The sequence below is a fragment of the Triturus cristatus genome, chromosome 3_2 (assembly GCF_964204655.1).
Source record: "Triturus cristatus chromosome 3_2, aTriCri1.1, whole genome shotgun sequence".
In the NCBI taxonomy this organism is placed as follows: domain Eukaryota; kingdom Metazoa; phylum Chordata; class Amphibia; order Caudata; family Salamandridae; genus Triturus; species Triturus cristatus.
The window spans coordinates 196,876,868-196,903,399 of record NC_140584.1 but is presented as its reverse complement, the minus strand read 5'-3'; the positions used below and the strand labels follow the sequence as shown (position 1 = coordinate 196,903,399).

At 45.2% G+C, this 26,532-nt stretch overlaps 1 protein-coding gene across 2 annotated transcripts in view; it reads right to left on the bottom strand.

The window, feature by feature from the left end:
* Positions 1–26,532, bottom strand: part of HACD2 (3-hydroxyacyl-CoA dehydratase 2) — a 190,343-nt gene that overhangs the window by 146,124 nt on the left and 17,687 nt on the right. For both annotated transcript variants that reach the window (XM_085647492.1, XM_085647493.1), the window contains exon 2: positions 24,848–25,034. In XM_085647492.1, coding sequence (XP_085503618.1) covers positions 24,848–24,972 — 125 coding nt within the window. In that variant the 5' untranslated portion in view covers positions 24,973–25,034. The remainder of the gene's footprint in view (positions 1–24,847; positions 25,035–26,532) is intronic.

The following is a 26,532-nucleotide window of genomic DNA, read 5'->3' as shown; positions in this document are numbered from 1 at the left end:
CTCCACTCCCGACCTCCGGCGCGCTTCACCTCGACCTCAGGTGACTCCTTACTCGACCTCCGGTGCCTCTCCACGACCTCCGTCGGCGCCCTCTATCGACCTCTGACGGCTCGGGGACGACGTCTGCTTTCTGTCAGCGCCGCTTCTCCACCTCAGGCCTCAGGTCTCCAGGCTTCTCGACGTCAGGGCTCCAGGAGGACACCGCTAAACAGGTCAGGAGCTTGCTGGTCTTCTTCTTTAAGGCCTCTTCACAATATTTAGGTCCTTAAGATGGTTTTTCTGGTCTTGGTCCCACACAGGGCTCTAGGCTGGGCTTGGTCAGTAGGGACTAGCATCAAGGGTGGGTTTCTGGACCCCACTCCAAGCACTGGTTTCCACCCCTGCTGCCTTACTCCGACCTCCTTCTGAACTGGTCCTCTCTCCTCTCTAATCAGATGCCAACTGCCACTCTGAGATGGCCTCTCAACATTCTAAACTGCCTCCCTCTGTCCCAGGGTTCTAGAATGTTGCAGAAGATTCTAGAAACCTCTAGTGTGTTCTGGTGATGTCACAGGTGACAATGGGTGGCCACCATTTTGTGTCTCAGGCCCTCAGACAGAAGTTCCAGGGGTAGGGAAAATGGCTCCCTGACCCTGCATCAACACTAAAAAGTCTGGTGGTTCCCAAAAAGGAAAAATTACAACAGGGTTTGAGGCAAAAGTGGGACAAAATAAATAATGATGAGGAGGGACCACCCAAAGGGCTGACCGGTCTAACACATCTCATATTAGGATTGTTGGCAGGTAAGAGTTCACTAATATGCAATCGGAGTTTCCCTCCAGCAATGTTTCAGTTAAGCAACAGATTTCTATATTAAAGATTACCAATCAGTATATGTGTTTTCACTGCTCATCTTACAATGCATACAATTGCCTTCAAATTAGATGAATTCAGGGGCGATAGATTTTGATACCTGAACAATAAGACATTATACAATACCATGTTAGAATATAATTTATTTGCTTTTAGTGACTGTTTAGTGGTACCTGGCTGGAAATAAAACGGATAAACACAGTGCAAGGCTTGTTCATGAAAATGTGACAATAGGGAATAGGATACTGAATATGAACAACACTACAACAATATTTCCTCGCCTCCAAAAATTCAACTGGGAACAAATGTAGTGAGTACACAAATCAGAGAATAGACTGCTGCTTCAAGCAATTGCCTACAATTCATCCAGTTCCTCAGGTTGGAGAGGGTTTGACATTGAAGATTACACAACTACAAATAATCTGTCCCACTAATAAGAGAACACAGGGAATCAACATTTGTTATATTATCAGGTGTGGGTCATCAATAAAGTCATAACTCACCCTCCTTCTAGGTGACATCAGAATAGTGTATGTGATAAAGGCAGAGTCCCGAAATAGCATTGAAGTGAAATGAAGTAACTGCCTTTCCCAGCGAATGACAGCACAATACATCTCAAAATCCCATCTGACATGAAACAAAGCAACATTCTATAATGCTGGGTAAAGATGTATTTTCCCTCAAAACAGGATGGTCCCTTTAAAAGGGCACATGAAATAAAATAGCAAGTTTTTCACTTGTGACACAACTTTACATTTTTTTATGAACAATACATGAAAAAAAGTCAATATGGTCTGTAGAAGACTAAAAAGTATGCAAGTACAAAAAAAAGTTTCTCTTTACAAAGATTACATGTATTGCAAGCTACTCTAGGAAACTCTGCAGATTACAGGGACAATTCAATATTATACATTTCAAAGAAGATTCCAATGATAGAGAAATGAGCATGCAGGGAACAGTTTCATCCTTTCTACAGGAAACCCCAATATGAGAAAAAATAATAAAAACTATTCACAAACAAGGGATAAAGCATACATTTACTAGTATTAAACTAAATCAGTCTAAACCCCCATATCACTCAAGACTAACTTCCAACTCTAACAAACAAAGGGTTCAATCCATAATTGGTCCATTCAACAACATCTCTGGGGTTTACAAGAGACCAGAGCATCAAGATAATCATAAACATCTGGGAAATGGCCAAAAGATAATCAGGAAACTAAAACTAAGCCTCCTACAAAAAGATTTCAGGACCTCATTTCAAGCCCTGGTCCGCTCATTTTAAGATAGAATGCCTTACTCGCAGGTCTACCTAAAATGCTGTAGTGTGTGTCAGGGCTAACCTACAAGCAGCACCAAAGTTCACCAGAGGGGAAAAAAAAAATTATAATAATGGAACCACACAAAAACTATTTTGACAGACCACTGGCATTCCACAAAAGGCCTTATTACAGTTTACAAGTGCATGCTTAACTTTTACAGCCCTTTACTTAGGCCATCCTACCTACTTAGAAGACACTTTGGTTTACCGAAATGTAAAGATGATCCTGGAACAACTCTCATCTGAGGCGCGATATTACAAAAGCAAGGAAAACAAACTCTAAACACCACCTTCGCCCACCTGACGAAGACAATCTCCTTGAAACTGTTTGATCAAATGATTCTCTGCTTTCTTTCGAAAGGAATCTTAGGACCTTCCTTTTCACATCTTTGCAATAAAAAGACTACAATGCTAACTCCTTATTTTAACCAGTAACTATCCAGTTTCCACTTCTTGAAATGCACCTCCTTTGCACTGTTCTGGTATACAGCAGAGTTAATATAACGCACATTTTGCCTTAACTGTATTGCCTGTGAAATCTAAAGTAATTTGTTGCCCCTGTAGTTACGTTTGCACTACATAAGTTTAATAAATACATAAATTGAAGATAATGTTTATTTACAGCATCCAAGCAATTAACCTTGAGATACTTCCCTTGCCAGTTACGATGTATCTGTAAGAAACATTACTTAGTTCGATTCCTCACCTTAGAATAACCCCAGGCGTCAGACTGGATCCGGAAGATTTTTCGTCAGCAATACCCCTTGCGCGTCGCCTGCGGCTCCGCGTCCGTCGTCGGCGTCGTGCGCCGGAATGACGTCGGAGTACTTAGACGCCGCCCTCGCGCACTGACGTCAGTTCTTGTACATAGCCTTCCGCGCCAGGAACGCAGAGCCATGCAAGATAACGACACTGGTGCCAAAAAATTCTACGGCCCTGAAAGGGATAGCCTTAACCCTAGATGTCAGTTCGCAGAACGGGGAGGATGGGTGGGTCGGTGAGGAATCTAACTAACTAATGTTTCTTACAGATACATCGTTACCGAAGGTAAGTAACTTGTTCATCTGAAAGAAACACGTTGGGTATCTATTCTAAGGTGAGGAATCTAACTAACGTGTTTCTTTCAGATGAACAAGTTACTTACCTTCGGTAACGATGTATCTGTAAGAAACATTAGTTAGATTCCTCACCTTAGAATAGATACCCAAGCAATACCATCCCCGGAGGTGGGTCTGCGAACCAAGATCACACCAGAAAGTCCTGGAGGACAAAACGGCCAAAGAAGCCATCCCTCCGGACTTGGCTGTCAAGGCAATAATGCCTGGCAAACGTGTGTAGCGAAGCCCACGTTGCCGCCTGACAGATGTCCTGCAAAGGGACACCCCGTCCCAAAGCAGTAGTAGCCGCCGTGGCCCGAGTAGAATGGGCGCGCAGCCCAACAGGAGGGTCCTTTTTTGCCAAGGAATAACAAATTTTGATGCACAAAACGACCCACCGAGAGATGGTCCGTTTATGCACAGCTTTCCCCTTCTTAGCACCCACGTATCCAACGATCCAGATAAAAGGAGAGCGCACGCTTTGGGTCCAGACGGTGGAGCCTCTCTTCCTCTTTGGAAGGATGCGGAGGCGGAAAGAAGGTGGGCAAGGTGACAGACTGCCCAAGATGAAAGGGGGTCACCACTTTCGGAAGAAAGGAGGAACGAGGCCGAAGGACAACCTTGTCCGGATGAACAGAGAGAAAAGGAGGCTTTGATGATAAAGCCTGGAGCTCACTCACCCGTCTAGCCGAGGTGATGGCTACCAGAAAAGCAGTCTTAAGCGTCAGCAGACGAAGAGGACAATTATGAAGAGGCTCAAAGGGAGCGCACATTAGAAATGTGAGAACAAGATTCAAGTCCCACTGAGGCATTACAAAAGGGACAGGAGGGAACGTGTGAGTAATGCCCTTTAGAAAGCGTGTAACTACAGGGGACTTGAAAAGAGAAGGCTGATCAGGAAGCCGCAAGAAGGCAGAGATGGCAGCAAGATAACCTTTCAAGGTGCCCAGGGCAGAGCCCTGCCGGGCCAAAGAAAGAAGAAAGGAGAACCTCAGAAAGAGGGGCGGAAAGGGGATCCACAGCCTTTGCTGTGCACCATGCCACAAATTTGTTCCACCGGCAGGCGTATACCGTCTTTGTGGAGGGACGCCTGGCTGCCAGAATGATATCACAGACTTCAGGAGGCAAGTCAAATGGCATCAACTGCCGCCGCTCAATCTCCACGCATGGAGGCGGAGGCTGGACAGGTTCGGGTGGAGGACCGTCCCCTGCTGCTGCGACAGAAGATGCTCCCGAAGGGGCAGACGTATCGGAGGATCGGTCAACATACTGAGTAGCTCGGGATACCAGTACCTTCGTGCCCAATCCGGAGCCACCAAGATGACTTGGGCCCGGTCGTGCCTGATCTTCTTCAGCACTCTGGGCAGAAGTGGTATAGGCGGAAAGGCGTACAACAGACCGCAACTCCACTCGTGACAAAAAGCGTCGCCGAGCGAGTGCCGCCTTGGAAATTCCAACGCGCAGAACTGCTGACATTGCGCGTTCTCTTCGGTGGCGAATAGATCTAACCAAGGCTCTCCCCACTGCTGAAAGAGACCTTGCGCCACTTCGGAGTTCAGACGCCATTCGTGATCCATCATGCACCGGCGGCTGAGTTAGTCTGCTCTGGCGTTCAGAGAGCCCGCCAGATGTTGAACCACTAGGGCGATGCCCTGGTGTTCCAGCCACGTCCAGAGGCGCAGAGCCTCCTGACAAAGGGTCCACGACCCCACCCCGCCCTCTGTTTGTTGCAATACCACATGGCGGTGGTGTGGTCCGTGAACACCTGCACGACACTGCCCCTGACAGAGGGAAGGAAGGCTTTCCGTGCAAGTCGGATCGCTCTCAACTCCAACAGGTTGATGTGGAGGCGAGACTCCGCCGGAGACCAGAGGCCTCTGATCTCCGCCTCTCCCATATGGCCACCCCATCCTAGGAGGGACGCATCTGTCACTACGACATGCTCCGGTTGGGGAAGGGAGAGGCTCTTGCCCGTGACCCAATCGCGGTCCGTGAGCCACCACTGCAACTGCTGTGCAGTGCCCTCCGAGATCAAGACATGGTCGGATAGGTTGCCGTGATGCTGGGCCCACTGAAACTTCAGGTCCCACTGCAGAGCCCGCATGCGCCGCCTGGCGTGATGCACTAGTAAGTAAGATGCAGGAGGCCATCAGCCCCAGAAGCCGCAACACTAGCCTGACCGAAACCCAGGATAGAGGCCGAAAGATGGGAATCAGGGCCTGAATATCCCGGACCCGCTGTTCCGGCGGATAGACCCGGAACTGCGCCGAATCGAGAACCGCTCCGATGAAGAGGAGCTTCTGAGAGGGACTCAGGTGTGACTTTGGCACGTTGATGGAAAACCCCAGCAAATGCAGGAGATCCGCCGTAGTCTGGAGGTGGGAGACGACTGCCTGGGGCGAGCCCGCCTTCAACAACCAGTCGTCGAGATAGGGGAAGACTGGAACCCCTGATCTGCGCAGATGAGCTGCGACCACCGCCATCACTTTCGTGAACACCCGAGGGACACTGGTAAGGCCGAAGGGGAGCACGGTAAACTGAAAGTGCTCTTGACCCACCGTGAACCGCAGGTAACGCCGGTGGGCCAGCAGGACGGGGATGCCGGCCCACCGGCAGCCACGGGCCGGCAGGACGGGGATGTGGAAATATGCGTCCTGCAAGTCCAACGCTACCATCCAGTCTCCAGGGTCTAGGGCAGCTAGAACCTGAGCCAAAGTTAACATCTTGAACCTTTCCTTGCGGAGGAAGGCATTGACGTTCCGGAGGTCCAAGATAGGGTGTAGGCGCCCTTTGCCCTTCTTGGGAACCAGAAAGTAGTGGGAATAACAACCACGACCTACTTCTGGGCTCGGAACGCGCTCGACGGCCCCCTTGGCCAAGAGGGCCGAAACTTCCTCGTGGAGAAGATTCAAATGATCCCTCGAGATACGGTGGTGCTGCGGTGGCATGGCTGGAGGGGTCGTCTCGAAGGGGAGGGAGTAGCCCCTTCGAACGATTTGCAGCACCCACCTGTCCGATGTGATGGACCGCCAGTGGAGCAGGTGATGGCGAACTCTGCCGCCCACTGGCGTGGAATGGGCCTGAAAGCTCGGACTAGGAAGGCTTTGAGGCGCATGCTGCCGGGGTGGATGTGGGCTGACCGCGGCGTCCTCCAGAACCGCCTCGGCGGAAACCACGTCCGCGACCGCACGCAGGTTGGTTCTGCGGCTGGTGGCTAGGCGGACGTGAGGAGGCACCCCTTCCTTGGCCACGAAAGGGGCGAAAGGCGGAAGTTTGCGACCGCGGGCCGAGAGGCCCAAGGACTTGGCCGTAGCCCGGGAGTCCTTAAAGCGATTCAGCGCACTGTCCGCTTTCTCACCAAAAAGGCGAGTGCCATCAAAGGGCATGTCCATGAGAGTGCTCTGGACATCTCCCGAAAAGGACGTGGACCGCAGCCAGGCGTGACGTCTAAGCGCCACCGTGGTAGAAATTGCCCTACCCAGCGAGTCCGTAGTGTCAAGCCCACATCTGATAGCATGTCGTGCTGCATCCCTCCCATCGGCCAGAGCCTGGGTAAGTCGTGTCTGGACCTCCTCCAGGCACAGGGGCAGCACGTCCTCCACCGTATCCCACAGAGAGTGGGAATAACGGTCCAAAAGACAGGCGGTGTTCAAGGACCGCCGACCCAGACTAAGGGAGAACAGCTTTTTGCCAAACTGTTCCAGTCTCTTGGAATCCCGGTCCGGCGGAGCGGTCGGGAAGGAGGATTGGGAGGTAGAAGCCTGGATAACCAGGTTCTCGGGGGTGGGGTGTTGGGACAGAAAACTGGGGTCGCCCGGAGCAGGGCGGTGGCGCCTGGCGACGTTCCTGTCCACAGGAGGAACTGTGGAGGGCTTGGACCAGGTGCCCTGCAGAACGTCAATGAGGGCCTCATTGAATTGCAGCAGAGGCTCAGTGGAGCTTGCTGCAGACTGAAGCACCTCAGTGAGGACGTTAGTTCTCACAGCCACGGCAGGCAGCTCGAGCCCAAGGGCTGCGGCCGCCATGCGCAGCACCACAGAGAAAGCAGCACCCTCCTCCGAAGCCACAGTCGGAGGAGAGATGAATCCAGTGTCTGGTGAGGTATCCAGACCACTGGCCTCCCCCAGTTCATCTGCCCAGTCCTGTGACAGCTGAGCCTGAACGGCCATAGGATCCTCGGACCCCTCCCAGTCGCCCCCGTCATCCGATTCCTGGTAAACAGGAGGAAGGATCGGAGCCGGACGATAGACATAATGTGTCTCCAACGGCGCCGTACGCGGCGTCCATCGACGCCGTAACGGCGCCGGGTCCGGAGCGGGGCACAACGCCGAGCGGAGCCGGCGTCGGAGGTGGAACCGGTGTCGACGCCGGCGGAGGAGGCGTGACGAGGTCGACCGGCGTCGGCAGGGACGAGTCCCTCGGGCACTTGCGGCGTCGAGGCCGGAGCCGGCGACGGAGCCGCCGGCATGCAAGGTTGCCCAGTCGAGTCCGCGGGGCCCGAAGGCGCGCCAGCGGGCGTCGACGACGGAGCCAGGTTCCTCATGGCCGAGAGGAAGGCACTGACTTCCACCGGCGTCGCGTCAGTCCCAGGGACCGGCGAGTATGGGGACTTGCGCGGCGCCTGCGGCTCCGCTGGAGCCGCGGGGGTGGAACCACCCTGACCCTCGGCCGAGTCGCGCGACCGGCGAGGGGAGTCCTAAGAGCGGTGTCGCCTCTTGGACTTCTTGGAGTGCTTAGACTTACCCGAAGACTTGGAGCCAGACGATCGATGAAGACGTCGGCTGCGGCTCCGCGACCGATCCTTGGACCTCCTCCTGGACCGGGATCGAGAGGGGCGCGGAGCCGAGTGGCGTAGCTCGAGGAGCTTACGGGACCGCTTCCGTCTAGCCTTCGAGGTCAGGGCCTTGCAGTCTGAACACGACTCCGCGTCGAGGCCCAAACAGTAAAGGCACCGGCGGTGATGATCCGTAACCGACATCAAGTGGTTGCAGTCAGCACAGGCTTTGAAACCAGGCATCCTACCGGCACCGGAGTCGAGACAAGATCAAAAAGGATCAAAAAAGTTAGTCAAAAAAGACTAAAAGGGGTAGCTCTCCCGGATCTGCGCTTACTGGCGCGGAAAAAAGAAGAACTGACGTCAGTGCGCGAGGGCGGCGTCTAAGTACTTCGACGACGTCATTCCGGCGCACGACGCCGACGACGGACGCGGAGCCGCAGACGACGCCTAGCGACGCGCAAGGGGTATTGCTGACGAAAAATCTTCCGGATCCAGTCTGACGCCTGGGGTTATTCTAAGGTGAGGAATCTAACTAACGTGTTTCTTTCAGATGTCACCTATTCATGAAGTCGCATTTAAGGTCACGATTCATTTGATACCCAACATGACTCAGTTAGGTAGTCTCATTAAGTAGTAAGCTGGGCTGGGATTCAAACCGGTAACCCTGTATTAGTTAATGAGGCTAATAACTTTATCCACAGTAAAAATGACAATTTGGAAGTGTTGCTGCTAAAACAAATGAAATGTAAAAGTCTTACTTAACAAAATACAGTTTCCTGCCACAGGGCTCTATAGGCCTTCCTTAGTGTGTGTATATATATATATATATATATATATATATATATATACACACCGCTACCAAATTGCACCAAGAGCCAAGGGACTCGTAGGCGGGTGCTGTGACGCGGAGGTGCCCCGCGTTCAAAATCAGCGCTACCAACAAAGTCCACACTTTCGGACAAAGTACAGCACTCCGGGGAGATTCCGTATGCTTATTTATTCAGCAACAAACAGTAAGACAGACGCGTTTCAGATTGTCCTTCTTCAGTGTCTCATTGCGCTTGTCAAAATCAAATTGTAACAAATGTGTTGTCTTTCTGATTTTGATTTTAACCTTGAATGTCGAGTGATAAATAACGACAAGGGTTTATCCTAATGAGCTGGTACATTGACTTCACCCTGATAAGATGGCCGCCATGTAATAGCTGAATATTGTATTTGCTATGTCGGTGGCGGAAGTGACGTCAATGGTTTTGATTTCAAAATGCCCTCGCGCGGCAAGCGCAATGAGACACTGAAGAAGGACAATCTGAAACGCGTCTGTCTTACGGTTTGTTGCTGAATAAATAAGCATACGGAATCTCCCCGGAGTGCTGTACTTTGTCCGAAAGTGTGGACTTTGTTGGTAGCGCTGATATATATATATATATATATATATATATATATCTCCTCTGCTTTTCAGTGCAAAAATTTATTTAGCTTCTTTGCGTGCTGGTCGCCATAACGTTTCGGCTCCGCTTGAGCCTTGTTCACATGACAACGTGAAACATCTGAACACTTCCTTAAATAAGAGAAAAGATACTCTGCACGTGATACCAGGGAATAGGCATAGACACAGAAAACAGACTGACAAAATGGTTTTCCATACACATTTCTTCGTACTACATGGTTATACAATATAAGTAATCATGTTAAAACCCTAGTACCATTAATAAAGACATCACTGTAATATACATAATGGTTGTTATACAGCGAATGCGAACAATGATTCAAGTTTGAGGGAAATAATGATGGCCACTTTGTTCGCCTGTTGGCGACTATATAGTAACAGCAACAGCACCCTCTACTGGTGCCTCATAGATATTCGTATATCCATACAAATCTGTGTTAAATGCACAAATGGCCCTTTTGCCTCAATAAACATTGTGAACCATCTATTATCCTTAATTGAAAAAAATCACGGGATGAATCCTGGTGTCTTCCATATCTGGCCAAAGGTACCCTACTCATTGCTGCAGATCCCTGCAGCTGTGCAAAGTACAAGGAAGTGTACTAAAGTGCAAAGTGCATAAATATAGTGATATCACCCAAAATACTTGAAGAACAAAGTTTAAAAACAATTGTGTTAAAACAAATAAACAACAATTGTAAATCAAAAAAGTGCAAAAATGCATGTAAAGTGCATAACGAGTAAAGGTGGGCTGACTGAGCCCAGTCATACCCACAGGTTGGTGTTAACAAGACCTACGATGGATAAATACATACTACTATCAATATGTTAAAACATTTTAAAACATTTTAAAAGCATGACCAATCACTTAGTATAAGAGATGAAAGATGAGGTATCCAAAAGGGTGTTCAATTCATAACGATGCAAATATTCATAAGGTGCAACTGTGTCTAGGACTGTCCTGTTACTCTACCAAATATGTATATAGTTTAGGTGTACAATGCAGCGAGATACAGCAATATACCTCAGAAATGGTAAATTTGGTCTGCTATAAAACAATAAATAGTACATGAAATGATTAAAACAACTAACCCACAATGATAAAAACCATTTGTAAAGTCAATCGAACAAAGACCAAATGCATATATGTACCGGTAATTGCCGTATTCCCCCTGTATAAAGTACAACTCTAAATAGAGTGTAAAAGATTGTATTCCTAGCCTAAGATAGTGGGTAAATCCTCAGTGACATTAAGCCCACCCGGGAATTTAGAGTCTAGGCGGAGTATATATTTGGTTTCCAACCTCCGTAGTAAAGCTTCCCTGTTGCCTCCACGCCTACTGGCTGGTACAGAGTCAATGACAAAGAATATCAATTCCTTGTTGTTGCTGTGGTGTGTCTCCTTAAAATGGCGAGCAACTGGGTAGGTATTGTCCTGGTTTGAAATTGCCCTTAAATGCTGTAGGATACGTTTGTGTACCCCTAATTTAGTACTGCCAACATATCTAAGTGCACAGGAACATTGGAGTACATATACGGCATATTCTGTTTTACACGTTAACAGCTTATCTATTTTGTGTTTTCTGTCACTGAACCCATCTTTGTAGTGTTTGGTGTTGACCCCATGTGTGCATGCTTTGCATATTTTGCATTTAAAAAAACCACCGTTTGTTTGTAGCCAACTTGTCTTTTCCATGATTTCAGGATTTGTATTGATGAGGCAATCCCTCATTGAGGGAGCTCGACTGAAAGTAAGGGTTGCCCTACGAGGAAGGGTTGGGCCTAAAATGGAGTCACTCTTTAGAATGGGCCAATTACGATTAAAAATACGATATAAATCACTATGTTGTTTGTTAAAACCAGTTATGATTCTGAATTCCTTAAGTGATTTAGAGATTTCTTGAGGTACTGGGTTACTGATGTTAGTTTCATCATATTTGTTCAGTAACTCCTGTCTAGTTTTCAGTCGGTATTTGATTATAGCTTTGTCAATCACCCCTTCAGAGTATCCCCGTTGAAGAAATCTATTTTTGCTAGATACTTGAGCCTCATCCAATTCAGCCTCATTGCTGCATACTCTACGCAAACGTAGCATCTCTCCATATGGTATGCTGGAAATTAAATGGTGTGGATGGGTACTGGCTGCGTGTAAAATAGTGTTGCCAGCCGTTTCTTTCCTGAATAATCTGGTTTCAATTGAACCATTGGAAATATATACCTCTGTATCTAAAAAGGTAACATTGGTTTGACTCATAGTGACCGTGAATTTAAGGTTAAGATTGTTGATATTGATAGCCCTGACAAATTCCTCTGCTGTCACTCTGTCTCCCTCCCACACTACAAACAGGTCATCTATATAGCGATACCAAGCAATAATATGCGATTTCATTATATTACTGTATTCTGTTTTGAGGACCAGTTCCTCCCAAGCTCCCATGTGCAAACATGCGTAGCTTGGAGAGAAACTGGCCCCCATGGCGACTCCCTGCAGCTGACGGTATACCAAATTGTTGTACATAAATACATTATTATGTAAACATATTTTAAGCATTTAACGTGCGCGAACGGAATTCTGATTGGTTGTTACATGTCAGTCAACGTTCGAATCGGTCGAAATCAGGAAGTGCCGGCCGCCATTTTGTTTGTTTTCAGTGCAAGAGTGGAAAAGGAAGGTGGCGAACGTGAAAAGAGGGCAGGGTAGAGAGTTCCTGACCCCCTAGCCTTTGTCAGGGGGTCCCTGAAGGACCCCGAAGGCAGACAAAAACATTTAAATTTTTATTTTTTTAAATCGCGGGGGTATCACGTAGTTTATTGTAAAATAAATATATAAGAAAAAAATACATACATACATAACTTAGCATTTAAAAAAACGTACAAATTCACTGAAAAAACCATAGGTTTCACACACGTTATAGATAGGTGGATATTTCACTCGTAAAAAACCAATGAAATTCCCCCGTTATAGTTACTTCAGATAACTATAACTCGCACGACCGCCACTCTATCACAAGGATGATGTCATGAGTGATGCCACTGGCCATGTCATGAGTGATGTAATATGTGACGTCATGAGCAGTGGATTGCGGGCGCGCGAGTTATAGTTATCTGAAGTAACTATAACGGGGGCGTTTCATTGGTTTTTTACGAGTGAAATGTCCACCTAACTATAACATGTGTGAAACCTATGGTTTTTTAAGTGAATTTGCAAGGTTTTTTTTAAATGCTAATTCCTAACTATAACGTGTGTGAAACCTATGGTTTTTTCAGTGAATTTGTACGGTTTTTTAAATGCTAAGTTATGTATTTATTATTATATTTTTTATATATTTATTTTACAATAAACTACGTATTAATTTTTGTAAATTTTTTTATGGTTTTTCACCGTGCGCGCACGGTGCGCGCATCCCGCGATTTTTTTAAAAAAAATTAAAATGTTTTTTTTTTGCCTTCGGGGTCCTTCAGGGACCCCCTGACAAAGGCTAGGGGGTCAGGAACTCTCTACCCTGCCCCCTTTTCACGTTCGCCACCTTCCTTTTTCACTCTCGTACTCAAAACAAACAAAATGGCGGCCGACACTTCCTGATTTCGACCGATTCGAACGTTGACTCACATGTAACCACCAATCAGAATTACGCTCGCGCACGTTAGGGTGCACGCACGGTGCGCGGCTATAGATATATATGTACTTTAACTGCAATTTTCTCAGGAACTACTGAACAGATTGACTCCATATATGCAAAAGGCACATCCTTGACCTGAGGACTACCTCTTTGCCAAATTTCAAGTAATTCTGTTCAGCCGTTCGGGCTGTACCTTCGACTAAAGGTCCTATGGGAAAATGCATGGGGAAAACGCGTTTTGGGACCCCCCTTTTTTCTCGGCCCCCGCTTGACGAATCCCCCCGAGACTTTCAGGGTCGGAGCTGAGCGGAGCGCCCCATTAGTTTTGAAAATTTCGCGAGGATTCGTCAACCGGCGCCAAGGTTATTCAAAATAGAATTTTGAGATTTCCTATGGAAACACGGTCCTAACTATAACTATCTACTGGCGACCGCCAGTAGATAATATATACACATATATATACATATACACACACACATATATATTACCTACTGGCGGTCGCCAGTAGGTAGTTATAGTTAGGACCCCTTTTCCATAGGAAATCCGCAACATTCTATTTTGAATAACTTTGGCGCCGGTCGATGAATCCTCGCGAATTTCTCAAAATAGGTGGGGCGCTACGCTCCGCTCCTACCCTGAAAGTCTCGGGGGGATTCGTCAAGCGGGGGCTGAGATAAAAGGGGGGTCCCAAAACGCGTTTTTCCCATGCATTTTTCCATAGGACCTTTAGAACGAGCTACAGCCCGAACGGCTGAACAGAATTACTAGAAATTTGGCAGAGAGGTAGCCATAAGGTCAAGGAAGTGCCTTTTGCAGGTCTGGTGTAAATCTGTTCAGTATTTCCTGAGTAAATAGCATTTAAAAGCATATATATATGTGGGCGGAGCCTAACCACACATCTCATCCTGAGATCTGATTGGCTGTCAGCACTTCATCTCAGAAGTGTTGGCAGCCATCTTGGGACAAATATACATGATAGCACCTCATTAAAAAGCATTGCAGTTAATAGAAGGTTTTAAGACTTTAGTTACATTATAAATCATTTGTTGATGGTACCATACTCATTTTAGGAATTGTGGTATGTTCTAAGGTGATTTCACCATGTGAAAAAGCCTTCTGCTGGGATATCATGATTGAGAGAAAATTATTTTCTCATGCTTTTACCACAGAGGTTTGGAAGGTGATCTATAGGCTAAACTGAGAGCTTATTTTTTGTAAATTCACATTATCTTTCTCAGTCATGTGAGAATGAAGTCTGATATTCTCAGTAAAACATGTACATCCAACAAGGGCAGAGACTGTCAGTTGATTCCTTTGTGTTCTACTGCAGCTTCCCAGAGTGTTCCAAAGAACTACTAGAGCGCTAACAGTCCTACTTATGATAAACGTATGGCACACCTGAAGCCATCTTGCTTGGATTAAAGTGGTAACTCTTAAAACATTTAATTTAAAAAGGAACAAAATGAGGGGGTTCATTTTTCCATAAAAAGTATGATTAGTGCTGCAGAAAGAAAAATTAGGGCACATTTTGAGTGACTTCTCAAATCCTCTTCTATTTCATTAAAAAATTCTGACATGCAGACTGAAACATGCACTTTCAATACCAGCAGCAGTTTTCCCTGGTGAGCAGTAGCTTTACTACAGTGATCTAATGAGCAAAAAGAGTGCTAACATTCTGAATTTATGGCAAATGTGTGACACATCTGAATGCCTTCTTGATGGAATCAAAGTAAAAAACTGAAAGTATTTCCTACTGAGGAGACTGCAGTAAATGAGGAAATTAGGAAACTTCATAACAAATAAGTCTCCCAAGATGGCCACCAGAGACAAAAGAGCCCAAATGTAGCCCAAATATCACCCAGATGTAGCCCAAGTATAGCCCAATGACAGAATGTCCCAGAATGTTCTTAAAAACAACTAGAGCGCTTACTGTCTTCATTATGACAAAAGTATGGCACACCTGAAGCCATCTTGATTGGAATAAACTGGTAACACTTAAAACATTTAATTTAAAAAGGAACACAATGAGGAGGTTCATTTTGCCATAGAAATTATGATTAATACTGAAGAAAGAAAATGAGGGCACATTTTGAGTGACTTCTCAAATCCTCTTCTATTTCATTAAAAAATTCTGACATGCAGACTGAAACATGCACTTTTAATACCAGGAGCAGACTTCCATGGTGGAGTAGTTTTACTACAGTGATCTAATGAGCAACTAGAGTGCTAACATTCAGAATTTATGGCAAATGTGTGACATATCTGAATACCTTCATGATGGAATCAAAGTAAAAAACTGAAAGCATTTCCTACTGAGGAGACTGCAGTACATGAGGAAATTAGGAAACTTCATAACAAATAAATCTCCCAAGATGGCCACCGGAGACAAAAGAGCCCAAATGTAGCCCAAAATCAACCAGATGTAGCCCAAATATAGCCCAATGACAGAAGTGTGCAAAACACTTATTATTTTGTGTTTTTGCAGTGTTATATAGTGCAGACTTGTCAGGTATTGGAGTGCTTTACATGAGCATTGGTTACATCACACAAGAACAAATTCATTTTGGTTGTAGACATGGGGAGACTAAGTGATTTGACCAGAATCACAGAATGTCGAGCTGAAGCAGAAACTTCAACCTGGTTCCCCAGTTGCAAAGTCTGCAGTTCTGGAAGTAACACCACATCCTCTCCCCTAAGTGCAACATTTAATCAAGTGGTCAACTGGATAAAAAAACATAAAGATAACAAATAATTTAAAAGTGCTTTGTCGCTATTTGAAAACTCAGAAAATATGTCCTTATTTTAGTCTTTTAGAGCACTAACCATAATTTTGATGCCAATAAGACCCTCTCATATATGTAATTTCTAAAGGAAATGCTCTAGGTATTACAGTTTTGATTACATCAAGATGATGTCAGGCGTTCCACACTTTTGTAATAAATATAGAATGTTAGCAATCTAGTTGTTCATTAGGATACTGTTGAGAGGCAGAGGCCAGGGGCACGGACTCTGAAAATTGAAGGCAGGTAGGAGGGTGCAAAGGCAACAATTTAACCACACTGAGCAGGCAGGAAGGGCCGTGGAAGCACAACAGACTATGGAGGGCAGTGGAAAGGGGGGCAGGGGCAACAAACCAACAATACAGGACTTGCAAGAGAGGCTGTTGGAGGGAAGATCTATTACGGGTCAAGGAAGATAGGGGCGGTCCCCAGATCCCCGGGAGCCACCACAGAACTGAGCAGGAGAGTGAGTCAGGGACAAAAGGGGCACCTTAATTTGAGCCGGGGTGCCTAGGAACGCTTGCTCCAAAAATGAAGAAAACAGACATATGAGACATGGAATTGGAGGCAGAATACAATGGCAGTTTAATGAGAAGATGCAACTTCAAAGAAACCGCAGAATAGAGACATAAAGTACAAAAAACAGAATCCAGATAATCATACAGCTGTCATAATATTCTCTGTATCTCAATTAATGTACTGACAGAGAGAGAGAGAAAACACATCTATAAATGCATCATGAGAAACAAGTTACACCAAGGAAAATGTTACCTAGGAACACTCACGTTTACTCTTAGAGCAAGCATTCCTGCAATTACAATACAAAATCTTTTAAATGCAAAAGTAAAGAGAACAATGGTTAAACATAACATGACATTTCATATAGGTAAAATAGAATAAGATACTTCAAGCAAAGCAGAGCAAGACATTTTAAGCAAAGGAAGACAAGAGCTCCCAGCTCTTGGGGAAAACCTGCACTGCCTGTTAACCTACATACAGACGGCGAGGTAGTCCGTCGATATCTGTGGGTGCTCCCTTTTTGTATCATTTTGTGGGCTCCTTTGCACGCTACATCTACCTACGTATGCTACCCAAAAGCTTCGACTGCAGATTTTACCAGACATTTCGTCATTTACCCACTTAATGCTGACAATGGACTGGGTGAAAAGGTCAGTCTCTCAGGCCAATCGCTTATCGTAAGTTCCATAGAGCAAGCAGAAAATAATGGGTATTGTACGGGAATTCAATATATTCATGTATAAAATCTCCTCAGTTCTCCTAACTTGACGCTCTGCGGTTGCCACTTCCTTAAAAGCGGGAAACCTGCCCAGGAAGCAAGTACCAGTCCAGGATGCAGCCTACTGTATGTCGACAGCTTCAGGGGGATGTTGAACTTTGATACCGAGCACGGAGCACTCGGGTAGGGTGGGGGCTACTAGTTTGGATCAGAAGGCCTCGCAGACCTGCCTTCAGACTGCTATACACTAAAATTGCAGAGCTATGGTCAATTTAACAAAGAGGCCTACATATTGAACAGAAGGGCCTACACAGGGGTTTTATGCTGGCTGAGTGGTAAGGATGTCTCAGGATAATTATATAGCAATACAGGACCCGCTGGTCAATTTAATACGGCCTACAAATGCAGCTGGCAGGGCAAGGACAAGGGTCTCATACTTCAGGTGTGGACAGAACGGGCCAGGGGCCCCCTGTGATACAAAATCTACCCTCCTTCAAGGCTGTGGCAATGTAATAGACCATTGTGGGCAGAAGGAAGAGGCAATGGTAGTACAACCATACATGCCAACAGACCCGATTCAGCCAGGAAACGTCCAATGTTTTTAAGCTCAAATGGGCTTTATTTGATCTGTCTCCTGTCTACAATATCCTCTTTTTCAATGTAACTCAAAGGGGAAAATCAATACCCCAGTTTTTTTTCAAAATCTCCCTCTTACCAAGTTCAAAATGTTCGCAAGTATGGTACATTGGATCATGGAAGGAAATGGGATAGGGACATGGACTTGGATAACAGAGGACAGGAGGGACATGGAGAGGTGCACCAAACTGACCCTGCAGGGCAGGCATCAGGGTTTGCAGCAGCACAATACACCACACAGGGCATGCAGGATGGGAGTGCAGCACAACAATCCATAGAAAGCAAGAGGGAGGGGACAGGACCATGCACATGGACAACAGAGAACAGAGGGGCAAGAGGCAATGGTAGCTAGCTGACCATAATGGACAGACAGGAGAGAAAGCTGCAGCATAACAGACCATAAAGGGCAGGAGGGACGGATCAGGGGCATTACAATGGAACAGACAAGCCAGGAGGGAGGGAGTAGGGCTGGGGGCAAGGGGGCAGGGCAGGAGCAGCAAGATAGCCATGGAGGTCAGGCAGGATGGGCACTAGAAGCAAGACACACCATGAAGAGCAACAGTGAGACTGTGATGGCATACACACAGACCATGGAGGGAAGGTGGGAGGGGGTCAGGGGCAGCTAACTGACCACACAGGGAAGGTGGGAGGGGCCATGGCAGCACAGAAGACCATGCATGGCAAGTGGGAGGGTTAGTGGCAGCACAATGGCTATGGTGGGCAAGAAGGAGGGTGGAGGGGCATGCACAAAGGACAATGGAGGATAGAAGGGAGGGTCAGGACCTGTGCACAGACAAGAAAGTTCAGGGGAAGGGACCTCACAACAGACCACACGGGGCAGGCAGGAGGAGCAGTTGCAGCACAACAGACCAGGGAGGGCAGAAGGGTGTGGCAGTACAATGGACCATGTAGGACAGGAGGAAGAGGATAGGGGCATGGCATGTGGACAGGCAGGGTGGAGGTGGCAGGGACAGGTTACAGTCATCTGACAATGCTAGGCAGGTGGGAGGGGAGTGGCAGCTCAACAGAACACTCAGAGTAGATAGGAGTGGCAGGTCCATGGGACATGGTGGGCAAAAAGGATGGAGCAGGGGCATGCACAAAGACATCGGAGGGCAGGGGGAAGGAGAATAGGGGCAGCAAGCTAAGCACAGAGTTTAAGCAGGAGGTCAATGATGGGGCATAGAATTGGGCAATGGAGGGCAGGAGGACTGGACTGGTACATCATACTAAATTGAGGGCAGTGGCAGCACATCAGACCATGCATGGCAGGAGGGAGGAGGCTAGTCCATGGATTCACACAACAGAGGATAGGGAGGAAGGGGATGGGGCAGCAAGCTAACTGTTCAGAGAAGGCGGGTATTAGGAACTTTATTATTTTTAAAACATTGTGTCTGTGCGAACTACTTAAAATATGAACAAGTATGCAGCATAATCTCACTTTTATTCAGGAAGAAGAGGACGTTTGTGACTGTGACTCCGGGCTCACTTGGCAGAAACACCCCCTGACCCTCCACCCCCTATCGCAAAATGTAATGCCCGTGAAAAGGGTAGGTGAACACAGTGTTATATAGAACATAGTCCTGAGAGCACGATTGAAAATGAAAACTAGATATAGTGTATGGTATAAACTATGCACCAAAAAGTGTGATATAAGATGAACCGGGCGTGAAATATAATTTGCAATACATTGTGCGCAATGACAGATTCATTGGAGAGCGCGAGATAGCACAGGCACTAGCGCGTGCTATGCGATATGCGCCTTGGAGTGTAATATGCACAGGGCAGTGTTGTGTAACCTAACTAGTCTCTAAAGTTGTAATATAAAATATGTGCTGGGGAGTGTAACGTTGCATATGCACTGTGACAAATATATGGATCCCAGATTGTAATATGTATGGCATAGCACTGTGCGTTATAACATAGGCATCGAGAAAGGCACGTTAGATGGGGCAATATAACCCGTGCGAAGACAAGTGTGGCATGACATATTCACGGGGTGGTGTTACAGTGCACATGGGCTAGAGAGTGTCATAGCATATGCACTAGCTAGTGGAATACAACACAGAGGTGTGTGGCACTCGGCAGGCAATGGTGGGTGTAACACAGCATTGGGCTCTGTCAGGAGCACGCTGTGACTCTCAAGTGATGTTCGTCCCCTTTCCAGAGAGTAAAATAAAAAGTATTACACATCCGGCAGTGGATGTGTGTTTTATTAACCGTGAGGGGGGTTTCTTGCATAGTTTTGGTCGAATTTTTGTCGAATCCCCTTTGAATGGCTTGGTGTGCATGTGTATTAAATGTGCCCGTCAATAGCTACCCATGTTTGTATAAATAAACGACACGGGTGTCTACCAGGATTAGGCACGGTAGGGCATCAGACATGTCAGAGCTTCACTAGTGGTGTAAATACATTCCACGTGGATTTATTGCATGCATAGTCGCCTTTTAATGAATATCACGCAAATCATCATGGTGATAGGTACGTACGGTTTGTCCAGCATGTCCTAGGTGTGTCTATAAATATATATTTTTTAAAAATAATAAAAAACTGTGGCCGGCCCTGGGGATTGGGGTCAAAAAAATATAATTAGGAGACTGGCCCTGGGGGATAGGGTCATCAGGGCCAATAAATTAGAATAAGAAGGGGAACCAAACAGCCCCCCTTCTTAAAAAACTAAAATAAATAAAAGACTGGCATCGTGCCGGAGGCCATGCCCCCTCCGTGCAGCACTCTGCAAACGCGCCCCCAACAGGCATCTCCAGTATGCGCCAGGGAGCTGCGCTGCAGCCAGGTGTTCTGAGGCCAAGCCCCTTTTTACACCTCTCTGCAACGCAGCTCTGTGGCGCTTACTGGAGGTACCTAGTGGTCTAGTTTGACCCTAGGGACCCTTAGGATTCAGGGGGACTCTCAACTTAGAACAGCCACAGGGCGCGTTTACACAGTGGTGAAGGGAGGGGACGGGGCCTGAGGTGACGTGTGCAAACACGCACTATGGCATGTTTTAAATTGGGGATATAATTTCCCTTCAATACTGAGGGCCCCTGGGGGCTAACTAGCCCACCAAGTGCTTCCAGTAAGCGCCACTGAGCTGCATTGCAGAGAGGTGGTCCAGGCCGTGCCACTTTTTACACCTCTCTGCAATGCAGCTCTGTGGCACTTACTGGAGGTACCTAGTGGGCTAGTTGGACCCTAGGGACCCTCAGGATTCAAATGAACTTAATCTCCCAACTAAAAATGGACACAGGGCGTGTTTACACAGTGGTGAAGGGAGGGGACGGGGCCTGAGTTAATGTGTGCAAAAACGCCCTGTGGCCTGTTTTAAGAGGTAGATTTAATCCCCATGCCCTATTATACACTAGGGGCTTACAGAGGAGGTCATGCTAATCACAGGGGGACCCCAACGCATAATGTTCCCTAGTGTATGTAGGTGTTTTCACTGTATTCTAAGTGTCTTTTAACATAGCACTGGCTCTAGGACTGGTTAGTCAGACTCAGTTACCACCAGTATCCGTCTGAAAAAGTTGAGGGTACAGGATGATTTTGCAACAAGGCTTCTTTCTGCTCTTCTTTTTGTTCTTTCTGCACGTTATCCTTCTTCCTGCACTTATCTTCGTATTTGAGGACTTCTGTTGCTTCTTTCTGCACTTCTTTTGTTTCTTTCTGTGCATTTTTTCTTATTTCTTCACATGTCCTATCTCTGTAGGCATAGTTAGAAATTAGCATTTAAAAAACCTTTGAAATTCACTGAAAAAACCATGGGTTTCACACACGTTATAGTTAGGAATTAGCATTTAAAAAACCTTAGAAATTCAATGAAAAAACCAAAGGTTTCACACATGTTATAGTTAGCTGGACATTTCACTCGTAAAAAACCATTGAAATTCCCCCGTTATAGTTAGTTCAGCTAACTATAACTCGCGCACCCGCAATGCACTACTGATGACGTCACATATTACATCACTCATGACATGGTCACTGACATCACTCATGACATCACTGATGACATCTCAAATGACATCACTGATGACATCACTGATGACATCATCCAGTGATTGTGTGTTTTTATGAAAATTATATATTTTTTATATTTATGTATATCTCAAGGTCAAAGGAAGAATAAATGGGTATATAAGTGTCTAAATGGATACTTTTTTTTGGAATTTTTTTGTGTAACTGACTGTTTAAGTGTATCATAGTGAATACATGGCTTACTGAGTAATCTTTAAATATTTAAATATCTGTATCAGTTTCTTACTTTGTGTATAAGTGGCTGCATGGGTTGGTGAGTAGCTACATGAGTGTCTATATAGGTTATTAGTTGGTTTTTTATCACTATGAGTGTCTGAGTTTCTGTATGGTTCGGTGGGGGGTATTACTTAGTGCATAGGTGCATGAATGAGTGACTCACTGTTTGTATGTGTTGAATACAGCATGTGTGCAGGACTGTATGGGTGGATGAGTGTGTGCATGGGTGTGTTAGTGAGTGAATGACTGTCTCAATAGTGTCTTTATGAGTAACTACATATGTTTTAAACTAGTATATATGACTATTGGTGTATATAAGTGAGTATATGTGAGAGTGAGAGATTGGAAGAGTTCCTGTATGAATAAGTATGTGTTTCTATAAGTGATTGTTTAAAAGAGTAAGTATATGTAAGTTTCTGTAGAAGTAAGTGTGGTGGTGTGTGTATAACTGTATATGCAAGTAAATGGATGATTGATTCTTTATTAGCATGAGTGACTATGTGTGTGAGTTACTCTATGGATGAGTGGCATTGTGTAACGGGATGTACAGGTGTATGAGTACATATGATGAGTGAGTACATGTATGAGTGACTGTAGAGGACTGTTGGTGAATTACTGTATGTGTATGTGGTTCTTAGAATTACTGAATAGGTTGTTGTAACTGATATTGATATGTTCATTATTTTGAACATTTTAGTTTCTATTTTTGAATGTGTGTTTCAATGGTTATATTAGGGGGAGAGGAGGTCTGCCACTCTATCACAAGGATGATGTCATCAGTGATGTCATCAGTGATGTCATTTGAGATGTCATCAGTGATGTCATGAGTGATGTCAGTGACCATGTCATGAGTGATGTAATATGTGACGTCATCAGTAGTGCATTGCGGGCGCGCGAGTTATAGTTAGCTGAACTAACTATAACGGGGGAATTTCAATGGTTTTTTACGAGTGAAATGTCCAGCTAACTATAACATGTGTGAAACCTTTGGTTTTTTCATTGAATATATATATATATATATACATACATACACACATATATTATACACACACATATATACATATATACACACACATATATACATATATACACACACATATATACACACACATATATACATATACACATATACATATATTATATTGGAGTGAATGGCAAAGTCGAACTGTAAGTGCAAACACGGTCCTTCCAGTCTGCAGTGGCTAGGTGTGAGCCATTTTGTACTTCTTCACACACAGGGTGGCACAAACAGTGCTGCAGCCCCGAGTAGAGACTCTGCGTTACATGCCCTGGGTACCATATACTAAGGACTTATTATTAAGTCAGTCCTTGCCAATTGTGGGGTATCCAATTCGACATGCAATTTGTATAGGGTCAGAACACTGGCACTGAGGTCAGGTTAGCAGGCCTCGGTGCACTCTCAGAGTTGAAAAACCAGCAGCATCAGTCTGAAAATGTGGGGTGAACATGCAAAAAGAAGCATTTCCTTACAACCAAGTTGAAGTTTTGCATCTTGAATGCTATGCTATTTTAGGCCGTTTACTGGGGTGGGGTGGAAGGCCACTCACTTGTGGCTCGTTACTTGGGGTTGGTTGAACTGTGTTTGTGTTAAGTCTTTCTGTTGTCTTCTTTATATTCTGGATCCTGTGAGAGCTGCAGTGCAAATTACTATACTGACCTGGAGTAAAACGTTTATTAGAAATTTGCTGTGCTTATCAGAGTTAGCATTCTGTATATACAGCTCATTTAGATATTACCAAGCATTGTGTTACCTCCTAAGCGATGCAATTTGATTTGTTGTGTTAACAAAAATACACCGAACCTAAAGTGCTCAACTCAATGGTGCATGAATTACTGACTAGTGACAATGCCGATCAATGTGTAAGAATCCTGCTTGGGTGGTTAACTTGTCTTTCAGACTCCATGCCGATACAATATTTGCCATTTTTGAGACTTAAATAAAAATGCAATATGAAGATGATGAAAACATACATACACCATTAACTAATGCTCAATGGCCCATACCACATTTTTCAAGCAATTGATTTTCCTTCTTCAGGGAGCAGAAGCAGGGAAATTAGATCCCAAAAAATCGTGAAAGGGCTCTCATCTTCTACAAAGGGTGGACACTAATGTCTTAAAGATTCAGGTGTAACATCTATTTCAAGTCATCAAGAACTTCGAGAGTGAGATTACAACGCTGGAAAAGTTTTACTTAACCCCTTCGGTGCTCATGACGGAATGGTTCCGTCATGACCCACGGTTGAGCTGTGCTCATGACGGAACCATTCCGTCATGACCACGCCCGCGCAAGATTCCGTCAGCACAGCGGCGGAATCTGCGCAGCATCGAAGGGGTTAAAATATCAGATCTATGGAGAAATTCTTCTCGAGAGCTCACACAGGCCTCATAACAGTCTGAGCTTTTACCCCTTTCCTGAATTCAGAGTGTACCATTAGTCCCATATTCAAATGAGTAGAGCCAACTGGGCACCTATATGAATGGTTAAAAAATATTTTTCTGAAACAAGTGAATTTCACAGTTTGGAGACATTAGAAATTCAATAATTTCTCTTTTCTCAGACTGCCAACAAGAACATACATTTCTGTAAACTTCAATGTTAACGTTTTTTGGAAATGCACATCAGTCCATCATGTAATGAAACAAAAAAAAAATATTCCAAATAGACTGGCAAACAACAACAAAGACATATGGTCAGCATTGATTGGTGTGTCCAAATCTCGAGTCATTAAAAAAGTTCAGATTAGAACCCAACAGATAACATCATTACCCAAACCCAACAAACACTGGAAATATTATAAGCTTACCCGGCCGTCATGATCACATTGTAAATAACCAAGTATGCTGTAGCAAAAGGACCAGGCCCTCTCCTTCGCTTTGAAGCACCATGATCGCTTCCAGGTTTGGTGCTTCCACATGTAGGGGCCGCCATGTACAATACTGCACCACCTTTGCCCAGTTACTTTGTCAGTGAGATCCAAAACGAACAGTATCCTGTTGTCAAAAAACAAACATTTGACAAAACATTTTTCCAGCACAAGAAACAATTTTGTTTTTTTCCACAGACAAGCAACTGCACTAAAACAAAGTTAAACTACTTGACTGGACAGTTACATTTGCAGTCCGTAATAAGACAAACTGATTACAGGAAATGCAATCATGTTCCCCATATGCTTGTCTTTCGATTGGTATTGCAATATAGTGGTCATTTAAGTTTTTTCTGTTTAGTATTAGTAGGGTGGGCACATATTGTACAACACTTGTAATGCTCTGATTGTGCAGATACTACTCCTGAACATGCATCGCTAGCATACAGGCTAGTTGTTTTTTGAGTTTATGTATTTTCTTTTGAAAATGCCAAGAAAAAGAAAAAAAAAAGACAAACTGATTACAAATAGTACTACCGGTTACAACAGCATCACTTTGGGCATAGCAATGCATTTGCCTGGAATGTATTTTGAAATCCTTTATTTTCTTCAACATATGTTGTTTATGTATCACTGCGAGTGTCTGGGCAAATTATGAAAGTCACACCTTAAGAGTCTCGGACCCAACACTGAATTTCAACATTACACAAAATGCTGAAAGGGGCAGGAGAATCTGTATTCACTAAAAGAAAGCAAGAGTGGAGTTTTATATCCAGAGTTATCTTTTTCAAAGGGAAGAGGTAAATAGCTAGCAGGCCATTTCACCTTACCAGAAGCATACCCTTGAAACAGGGGCCTAGCAAACGGCATTAGGTCAACTATTTATCTTTGTTCTCACATCACTGCTGAGATAGTGGCCCCTTTTCCATTGCAATCCTAGTTAGGGACAGGAGTTGCAAAATGGTCATCATAGGTTGCTAACTATATTGAGTGGCCAGGGTCCTTTAGCGAAAACTAAGTCTACACGTGACCTTGCCACTGGCAAATGCACAAACATGGTATGGGACAAACTAAGTAAGAGTTTATCCGGGATATATTTACTCACCATGTCTCATACAGACACATCACCCTCTACTGCAAGTCAAATATGAACCGAAAGCTATGTCCCAATTATAGGCGAGGGACATGGGGAAATCTATATAAACCAGCACCTTTCTAATCCTAAAAGAACAAGCATTTACAATGCAATAGTTCTCGCAATGACATTGTTTTGAGCTATTGGCATTGTAAATGTTATTTTTTTTTTCCCTTTGTGAAGCATTAATTAAATGCTGTAATGCAAAGGATTCCTTCCTTCAGGGGCATGGCCGCCGCATGCACACCTCTGTGACAGGAGCAGGTGCAATAACACGGTTCGTTTCTTCCATCGCAAGGTGGGCTGGTGTGATGTGTTAAATCTTGCATAACATGGCCCTTGGCGCTTAAAAGCCCAAGTCCATGACACATTTTTGTATCACTTTGAATGAACGAAAAGCAGAGTTTCACGTTATACGCTTGAGAATACCTGCTCAACTGCAGTTTCAGCATAAAAGTAACTCTTGCTTTTGATGGGCGAATTCGAAGTG